This window comes from Gasterosteus aculeatus, chromosome 10, assembly GCF_964276395.1.
Source record: "Gasterosteus aculeatus chromosome 10, fGasAcu3.hap1.1, whole genome shotgun sequence".
Lineage (NCBI taxonomy): Eukaryota > Metazoa > Chordata > Actinopteri > Perciformes > Gasterosteidae > Gasterosteus > Gasterosteus aculeatus.
In genome coordinates, this window is record NC_135697.1 from 10,257,269 (window position 1) to 10,267,588 (window position 10,320).

General features: G+C 41.1%; 1 protein-coding gene across 4 annotated transcripts; it reads right to left on the reverse strand.

Annotated features, from left to right (window-relative positions):
- Positions 1-64: 64 nt before the first annotated feature.
- grinaa (glutamate receptor, ionotropic, N-methyl D-aspartate-associated protein 1a (glutamate binding)) lies at positions 65-9,932 on the reverse strand. 4 transcript variants are annotated; one of them, XM_078081642.1, is made up of 8 exons: positions 9,791-9,915; positions 4,927-5,032; positions 4,463-4,799; positions 3,835-3,950; positions 3,500-3,700; positions 2,956-3,084; positions 2,599-2,742; positions 65-1,645 (listed from the first exon to the last, which is right to left on the reverse strand). In XM_078081642.1, the coding sequence occupies exons 3-8, from the start codon at positions 4,761-4,763 to the stop codon at positions 1,496-1,498; spliced, it is 1,041 nt and encodes a 346-aa protein (XP_077937768.1). In that variant the 5' UTR covers positions 4,764-4,799; positions 4,927-5,032; positions 9,791-9,915; the 3' UTR covers positions 65-1,495. The 4 variants fall into 4 exon arrangements, with proteins under 4 accessions (XP_077937768.1, XP_077937769.1, XP_040044070.2 ...); XM_078081643.1 differs by lacking the exon at positions 9,791-9,915 and adding an exon at positions 6,388-6,547; XM_040188136.2 differs by lacking the exon at positions 4,927-5,032 and having other exon boundaries at positions 9,791-9,932.
- Between the last annotated feature and the right edge of the window lie 388 nt (positions 9,933-10,320).

Here is a 10,320-nt window from a genome sequence, read left to right on the forward strand (position 1 = left end):
ATGAACCAATGCTATCCAGCACCTTTTACAATTTATCAGTTTTAATGAAAAGCCAACCGCAATGTTGAGGAATGTGGCTCCACTTCAATTTAATGCAAATATATGCAAACAGACCTACAAAGTCCCCAAATTACTTTACCTATACACATCAATCCACTAAGGAGTTCTATGTACACCTACATATCAGTTAGACACAAACACAAGAGTTGAAAAAAGGTTAACAGGGCTGCCAAACAACAGCGTGTCTCTCCGAAACAGGAATACCTGCATATTGTGCATTACCAGCACATGCAAATGACAGGGTCATGCAAGAGGTGAAAAATCAATTGTGTGTTTTTACATGCAGTGAGAATGGTGGCTTCCAGTGCATATCAATTCCTTTAGCCTATGAGTATAATAAGTATACAAATGGTTTCACAATCACTTTAAGTGAAAAAGTCTTTGTAAATTTCCAAACAACAGCATTAGCAGGTGTCTTCCTTAATATCATCTTAAAAGCAACCTCAAAGCAACCCTGTTATCTAAATCAAGCTCAATAAATATAAGTTTGTCGTCCGGCTGCTTTATAATAGCGGTAGAACTCTGAAGTCCTGAAAGTTGGATAAGCTTGGTTGAGGAAGTGTGCAGTAATTCCAATACAACTAATGTGAACAAAAGTTGAAGTAATAAGAAAAAAAAACAAATACAGCACAAAATGTTCACTTCACGTTAATGAACATATGAGAATAAATGAATGAAGGACAGTAAATAAGAAGCGGACATCTCAGTTTAGAACAATATAAATCATTTCAAAACACAATGACATTCCGTAAGAATATATCTTTTATAAATAAAAAAGTATGTTCATGTTTTTCACATCCAATATGTATTTTCATTATTTTGCCTTAAAAGGATTTTAGTTGGTGTACGAGGCAAGATTTTAGCCCAAAGCAAAACATCCGGGGTATGGAGGGGCGAAGTATTATACACAGTTATACACTCAACTATTTACAGCTGCAACAGGCGAGACAGAGGGATTCCTCCGAGAGCTCTAGCCTGAAAGAGGAGGGCATTTCTAGCACTAAGCTCTTTTCAAGGAAAGCTGGTCTGCATCCATAATGGGCGCTTTTACATACCTCCCCCACTCATTTTCTGTTTAATTTTTGCAGTAAGGCGAAGCTGAGTGCCGTGCATTCACAGGATAACAGATTTTGTAACGTATGAATGAGGTACTGTAGCCATAATGTTGACATCTGTGTTAGTAGAAGCACAGTTACAGCGAGCGCATTGGTCGGATTGAGGAAAATGAAAGACCGTTAAATAAGTAGTTTCCCTCTCAGTAGGATTTTAAGACAGGCTGCACCTGTTTCACAGCATAACTGACTGTTGAAAAAAAGTATGTGCAATAGGAGAGGAAATAAAGATGGGAAAAGGCTGAAGGAGTTAGAGAGCGTGTTAGCAACATTTCACAATAAAAGGGAGGAATTTTCCCACGTATTCTTTTCAAGGGGCATCCTCATTCGCGGGAGCGTCCCACAATAGCCAGGATGTAGAGGAAAATGTTGACGATGTCAGTGTAGAGGTTGAGGGCAGCAAAAATGTACTCCTCTGGACTCAGAGCCAGCTTCTTGTTGCCGAGGAGGAGCTGAGTGTCCACAGCCAAAAACTGAATTGAGCAAATAAGAATGGAATTAGTCATTTTGAAAGATGTTTAAAGACAACAGTAGTGCATAAAAGAACGAAGCGCCTTTTGTCATTTGAATGGGACCAGTAATCCATGCAGTGGGGGTGCTCATGCAGACGGCTCACACAAAAAAAGCAGGGTTGTCAAAAAAGTTGAACCTGGCTGAACTTTTACAACATATATTTGAATTCAATAACAAAAACACCCAGGGCAATAAAATCCTTCCTCCTAATATCAGAAACTACTTTGAACTTCTATCTCATTGGTCCACCCATTTAATTACTTTCACAGGCTACTCATAGCATTGAGTTCTGTTACATATATGCTACATATATATATTATATATATGCTTTGAGACAACCTGGGTGTCACACTGGATTGTGTTGGTGACACCATGAGAAGCAATCTTTCCCATCTAGTATGGAGCAGTATATTAAAGGTCAATAGTGAAATGTATACTTAATAGAATACTATATAGAATTGTCCTATGACATCTTCTGCATCTTCTTTCATCTGACTGAATAATAGTCTTCATGGAGTTGTCTTCCTCTTGTGTCGACCCAAAACACAGGCTCTGTATAATAAAACATTCATGTCCTTTCAACAACTGTTTTGATCACAGATTCTAACAATAAAGTTAATGTCCCAAGTTCCTCTTGCTAAGCAAACATCTTATTCCTTCCCCTTAAACATAATGCAGATCTAATTATCCATTATTGAGCAGACTAAAGTTCCCTGGACATCATCTGTATGCCAATGGGAACTGTATTCAGACGCCTCGACGCCATTGCTTCACGAATATCAACTCACAACTGGAGAATTTACCTTTGACGAATTGAACAGCCTTTCCTTAGGAATGACATCCAACTGATCGAAATAGAGGCAAGAACCCACATATTTTACTGTGAGAAGTTGTGTGTCAGTGTGAAACTTACGCAAGTGAAGAGCAGGGCCCCCAGTGAGGCATAAACGATGTGTAGGATCCTGTGGCGGATGAAGATGCAGAGAAAGGCGAAGAGCAACAGCACGATCAGGCAAACGAACAGCACGCCCCGACAGGAAGTGAAGTCATACTTGCTCTGTGAAGACAAGACGTTGGAAAACATGAGAAAAAAGTTTCAATTCAGTTCAATTTAGTTCAACACATTTTAAACCCTCCTTACCTTATGAAATTCATTAATCGCGATTCATCGTGATTAAAAGTTTATTTTTCTTCTCAAGACTGAATCAGAAAATCTGATTCTTTAGACATTTAAATACACTTATTAAAACAGCTGTTTGTGTGTGCTGACCTGTAGTGAGAAGAGCACGACCGTGAAGCAGACGACTGCAGTGATGCCCACGGCCATGATGACAGTCTCTGTGTCATAGAAGCTGGCAATCATGCCCACCATGTAGGAGAGACTCAGGGTCAGAATGGACTGCAAAACACAGACAACATGTACAAGAAATCAACATCACTTATGAGACACTTTAGATGTCCTAGATTCACGGACGGTTTGTTAAAAGAATACAACATACCAATCTGCACGGCCTTTAGTGTAGATGTTTGGAATATTAAAGACTGACTGATGAATTTATCTGACTTAAAGCCACATCACACACACATACTTGAATAGTTTAATTTCCAGATGAAAATCTTTTTGTGCTTCTCAACTGATCAAAGTTGAAACTGCAGAATACGAAGGTGCACCGTATTCATCAAGTGGTACTCAGACTGACTTAAGGGCTCATACAAAGCTCCTCACTCTGGTCTACAATTGTGTTTGGATGTCATTTATTTCAACATGGCTAATCCATCATTTTTGGGGATTTGTCTTTAGGGCGAGTTCTTACCAGTGCGACCAAGTTCCAGGGATGTTTGCGGCGGAAGTCTCCACAACAGCTGAGGACGATCAGAGACACGAAGAAGACTGCATAGGACACATAGTATGTCCACGGGTTGCGCCGCACAAAGTACTTGGCCTCATCGACGAAGGTGAAGACAGCAACAAACGAGAAAGTGACAAGCAGCTGCACCGTGAGAACCATGAAGACCTGCCAGGAGGATTGAGGGGAGAGATAAGAAATTATGTTATGGTGGCTTTTTTTCTTTAATATTTCCTGTATTCTTCTAGCTTTTCCCTCTTTATCTGACGCATTTAATCTTTTCCACATGGTCAAGAGCCTACTTTTCTGATGAACGCTTGTCTGATGGTCTTGTCCTCAAAGCCAGAGTCACTGAACTCCTCATTGTCGTAGTAAGATGGAGGCCCCTCGCCATGGTAACCAGGACTGCCGGTAGGAGCTAAGGAACAACAAAAAACAGCCCATCGGTTTGTTTTGTTATCAACCTTTCACATGTGGTGTGCACTGCTCTCTGTTAAACAACTGCCAAAAAAGCCAGGCAAAATAAATGGACACGTGTCTGTGGTGTTTTGGGAAAACTCTGATATACTGGTAGTATTGATCTCACTGATTGACCAGCTGTCTGTGATGAGACTGAGCTAAACTGCAACAGAGCTTTTCATGTTGATCTGAATCATTTTTACAGTTCTTCAAACATTCACAGGCCTTTAGTTTCTAAATCCAAACGCTGGAAAAAATCCTCTCAAACTGGTTACTTTAACTGAACTGAGACAGATATATGCATATTCATATTAGCAGAGTGACGTGACATGATGTGCTAACTTTTTGGTTGTGTCATGGTTTATCGCCTCTGATTAACACTCGAGTATCCAATAACAAAAGAACAAAGTGGCCTAGGAAGGGACCAACGTGTGATCATTAAAGCCTCACATCTTTGGTTTCACCACTCACCCATCTGGTCAACGGGAAAGCCTTGCTGCGGGTGTCCTTGCTGATAAGGCCCCTGGGGGTAGGGTCCCTGTGGGTAGGGTCCCTGTGGGTAGGGCATCTGAGCATAAGGCATCTGAGGGTAGGGACCAGGGGCGATGTAGCCTGGCTGTCCGTATCCGGTTGCCGGGGGGTACGGCTCCCCGGGGGCTTGGCTGTAGTTGGGAGGGGGCATGCCGAAACCCGGCTGAGGGGGTCCATAGACGTTGTTGTGAAGCGGGTTGCTCTCACCCATAATAGGATATCCACTCTTATCCTGGGACATGATGTGGCCGATGGCTCACTCTGCTACTAGAACAATCTATGAGATGAGGAGAAAGTCAATTTAGGATTAGCTCACCTAAAAAGAACATATGCATAGAGTACATTACACAGGCAAGAAGTATGTTTCAGTATGAATATTCCTACAAGGTCAACATCTTTATTACCTCTCAAGTGTCTCAGAGGTCAGCAGAGAAAAAGTAATGACGGCTCAGTGTGCAGGCCAAACTGGCAAAGAGACAAGCGCTGCATATCCCTGATTGAAAAGGTGACCTGCAATCAAACCATGATGCAGCAAAACGAGTACAGAGGTTCATTCTCTCTCATGAATTAAAATCCAGCCTTTTTACATTCCTTTTGTGGATTGAGTAATTTCCCCTACAATATACATTGTATTTACTTGGCAGATATACATCAAAATGTGATTGGTCTTCATATGGTGCTGTTGTGGACAAACATGAAAAGAACTGATATTGACGCTGAAACCTCTGAGGAATACAGGGCCTCTAAGTGAGAAAACTAGGCTGCGAGGGATCAGGAAAAACCTGAAAGTACAAAAAGAGAAGAGTCACCAAAGGACCTTTACGCCTGCAGTAGAGGAGAGCTCACTAGTCCGGTAAGAGAGCGCGGTCACAGGGGAGGAAACACACCTGGCTGCAAATCAAGGCCTTGAAACGAATCAGGGAGATCAAAACGAAGAATACAACTAAAGTGGACATTTAAAAATGTATGTCAAGTCAAACGTACACTTTTTGTCCTTGTTTTGGTTTCAAAACAAAAACACTTTCAGATAGTTGATGTTTAACCTTTTTGCCCAAAAAGTGACTTTGAATATTAAGCATTTCGTGGAGGATATTATTTTGAGTAAGTATGTCATTGTCATTGTTACATGTCTGTGAAACTTCTTAAATAACGGTTTGACCACAGATGTGGTGGATCTTTTTTTAGAGCTGTGAATCCACTTCCTCTCAGTGGAAACTTGAACCAGAGATGACAGGCTTTATTCATACATCAATCTGTCAATCACCAACACTAACAACATTGATTTAGCCAGCGTAGAAAGTACAGCAATGGACGGAGAAATTGAGGAGACGGCAAAGTCTGTTCCCCGCCTGTGCCGACATTATTACCATCAACGAAGGTGGTACCTTGGTAACAAAACGTATCATTAATCTGCTTTGCTTCCGGAAGAGGCCTGACATAATGACCATTACCGCAGTGTCCCTCCCACGGGAATGCATGCTAGAAAACAGAAATCCTTCCGCAAGTGACGTCCGATGCACAAGGTTGAATAGTGCTTTGGAATGTACTATGCAGGTTTCATACCAAAGACCTGTAACTCTCTGCCAGCAGGGTGGGAGCCAAAAGCCATTCATCTAATTGCTGAATATAAAGTGAAAGCTTGAGTCTGCAGCGGAAACACTGCACACGGTGGTAGAACACTGCTGTGTGAACTACAGCCACAGTGCAGCTGTATAAATAATACATGACAATGCATACACGAGAAAACACACCCTCAGTTCTCATGATGCTATTTCTTTCACACATACCACAAACAAATATAGAATATATATGAGAAAAGAAATACCCACTCAGTGCCAGATTAGAATGTTAGAAATCAAGCTTACCGTTTCTCGTACTCCCTCCATCTTTCTCTCCCTTTCTAGGCCACGCGCGCGGTAAGCGTTATGCAACACTGCTCCAATTCTCCCTGGTAAACGCATGCAGAGTCTGGTGTGTGTCCACATGATCGGTCTGTGGATCACTGGGACAGTGCAATGAGACACTGTAGACAAACATGGCTGTCTCTGCTTTACACAGACAGTCTCCATTGAGATCATAATAGATTACAATTATTATCTGAGGAGCCAAATCCCTGCCGGCTTTCCGGACAACAATGGTTGTGTAAGGGCGGCATACAGCACACTGAGTGCAGCAATCTATCATTGAAATGTTTGCTCTGTGTTCAATATAGTTTTGTTATAAATGATCAGTCCCCTAACATGAAATGACAAACATCCTAGACAGTAATTCTGTAACACAACTAAGGTTTTATTCACTCGTGTCACACAGGACAGGACATCGGTGGTCTGAGGAAACCCGGAAATGTAACTGAATAACACATAAGTCCATAACTAATCATGTGACACACATATAGTCAAAGCATGTGATCCCTCCCTGTCCAACGTCCATGTAAAGCATTTAGGTTTGTAGCTCTGGACAGGAGAGGATTGGCGCTCCTTGTCAGTGCTGGGATATGAGGCTGAAATCACATGTGAAAGAATCTTATTGATAGAAGAAACATACTGTTCTCAGGGTACTTGTACATCACGCCAGTTACAGTCTGGTTTATAATGTGTTGCAAAAACACATGCTCGTTGTGATTTTATTAAAGCTGTAATTGTTTAAAAAGTACTTGATTTAAAAACATCAAAAGTCAGTGCCCTGACTGGCAGCCACTCAATTCAACCCACAAAAATAGTTCAACAACCACAACGGTTTCACTTCCATGTCTGTGGCAACAGTGAAGCCTGTCAATACAGTTATTTTTGAGAAGCGTGAATAGGTTTATGTACAGCTCTCCGAGCATTACGTGGGTCATTTCAAATCCTCTTAGGCTAGATGGATAAAAACAGCGCCACTATCTCTGAATTCTGCTGATAGCCATCGTGAGGGGAATTCGGGTGGGTTGGGGTGGGGGGGGGGGGTTCAGTGGGCCAGCCAGAGAGTCATGTTGTGTCACACAATTAAGCTAACACAATACCTCGACTAACCCACATACACCATCCTATGCGCACGTCAAAGCAACACGAGGAAATCCAGTGCTAACAGGAACAAGCACAACAAGCAGTGGGGCCCATACGGAGGTCTGAGTGCTAAAATGTCTGGTGCCTGGTTAAAATGAGCTTATTTCAAAGAATAAGTGATGTTGTTTCACAGTCACATAATGACTGACTCATTTTGCGCTTAACAAAGTCCCATGTGGTTGTTTCAAACACTTTATCAACAACAGAAAGATGATTTTAATCTAAATCCTTGAAGCGCCTTTATTAAAACTCCATTTAGACCACCTGGTAGATAAATCCCCCACTGAGTCGCTGACAACCGATGAAGCTCTCAGGCGAGATTTTTTCACCGTGCTGAGTCAGCAGCGATTGCTATGTCAAACCATACCGACACCGCGCCTTGTGGCAGTTGGCTGAACTTTAGGTGGATCAGCAGAGTGAGGTAACATCCGGCAACCATGGTGGATGACTTCTCGTTTATTCTTTAAAAAAAAAAATTTACAAAATGAACATGAATTGGTTTAACACCAGTTTATCCTGTTGTAACAAAGTTGTTCAGTTCAAAATATTAAGGATTATTAGAAGTATAACATTTTCTTGTTGGTGCAATGTAAATGATGTTGTTATAACTGGAGAGAAATGCTACTTCTCAAAAGTATCTTATATTAGTGATTCACTCTTTACAGAGGGAAACCATTGGCAGTTGAAGAGTACGGCGAAAGCAAATTACCTCATTGTTATTTTTCCTTTTTCGCCATTACAAACCAACTGATCCGTAAAAGTCTAAATCCAACCAAACAGAAGTTAAAGCAAAACACACTTATCATAACTGTATTTATTTCTTTGGGTATAGTGTATAATGAAACTACAATACTACGGCTACTACATTCTTGATTAATCAATATATTTAATTTGGTCAGTAAAATGTGAGAACATTGTCAGAGGCCATCACAGCCGATGGTGGTGTCTTCCACCAACAGTCCCAAATATGTTAAGATACAATAACATTCATCAGAGGAAAGAAGCTGCAACTGTAGTTAATAATGCATTTTTATTTTAAAATAAATGAAATGATTAATCTCTTGATTTATTAACTAAGCAGTTAATCATACATATCAATTTCATGACGTGGAATTAAATATATCATAACTAGATTTAAGTGTTAGGACCAAGACCGGCTATGACGTTACCTTATTATTGCACAGTACTTCTAAGTACAGTATGAAATATAAATGACTGTAATTAAAATATATTATATAATGTATTTATTTATCATTCATTTGTTGGTTCTACTAGATGTCAGAATACAGTGTGGAATGTCCGTCACTATTTTCTAAAGCAAGGTCATTAAGGTCATTACTCAAACAGCTATTCAATTGATCATAGAAACTTTTAAATAAATAAGGTCTACAAATATTTAAAACAAGAGGAGTAAATACTCACAACTCACAAACCTTGAAAGAATGAATGTTGGGACTTTTTTTTTACAAAGAAACAAAAATATAATCATTCACAGCTGAAAACCACCACACGACGTTATATGAATTGCATGCAATGCATAGTGACTTATAAACACACCGAAATGCAACAGGGACGCCACTTTTAGACCACCCTGGACTAAAAAAGAGGATATTATGTTACACATATAACGTTATTTATGTTGTTTAAAGGCTGACACCAGAAAGCTCCAACAGACACATGAATACACAGTGAGCCTCGTTGTCGTGGCGCACCTCCATCCGACGTCGGGCCCCACGACCGCAGACCAACACTGCGGCACCGAGAGCATCTCTTTCCGTTACTTCAACAGCAAACTCACAAATGTTTTCCCGAGGCTTGCAGCACCGCCATTGTGCACGACACATGGATAAACGGTGAGTGATTAGCGTTGGGCGGTAGGTGTACGGCATCCCCCGTTCGCCATGTTTGATCAAAGAGTATTTTCTTCTGTTTTTTAGGATAAAGTTTAAAGGCGCTCTGCGTTGATTACCACTGTGACTCACTGCGGCTATCTCGCTGTAAACGCAGCGTTATGCTAACGCCATCTGTTTGTGTCGATTTGCCGCTTGACGTTACGTCACGTGACAGTTGGCGACGGGCGAGATGCTGACCGTTGCTAACGACAGCCTCGCTGGCTAGCAGCACAAACCGGCGTATTTCACCGCGTTAATCCAACCGCCTCGACGTATTAAACACACACACACACACAAGCAACGTGGACCCAGCAGAGTCCAAAGCCACGTACCGTTAACGTGTTTAGTTGACAGCGGCTGCCCACATTAGCTCTGCCTCTCCCTCCTCCTGGTCGCTGGACTCGGACTGAACAACCGAGCTGAGTCTCTCGAGCCTCTGACGACGCCAAACGAAGCGGTCACGTGGTGTCTGGGAAACTCCGTTACACAAACGGACACCGCGTACATTCGCTCCCGCCATAATGACGCAGTGCTTTTCGTTAGGGTCATATGAGAGAGATAAATAGAATGTGCAGTTTATGTTCTGTATAGGTACAATTAATACATTAAGTATAAGTACATACTAAAACATATTTTTAAAATAACCTCATTGATCAACTGTGACATTTAAGTGACACTAATGCATCAACTATTACCCAATTGTATATTGTTTTTTTCTGGAAACGGGCCTTTCTGAGTAATTTGGATATTATTTGTACCTTTTGTAAAGGCTATTTTTAATGCAATACTTTTACTTACAGAGTATTTCTACTCTCTACTGCCTATCCTTATATTCAAAATAAAACTAAAGAGTTGATAAAAA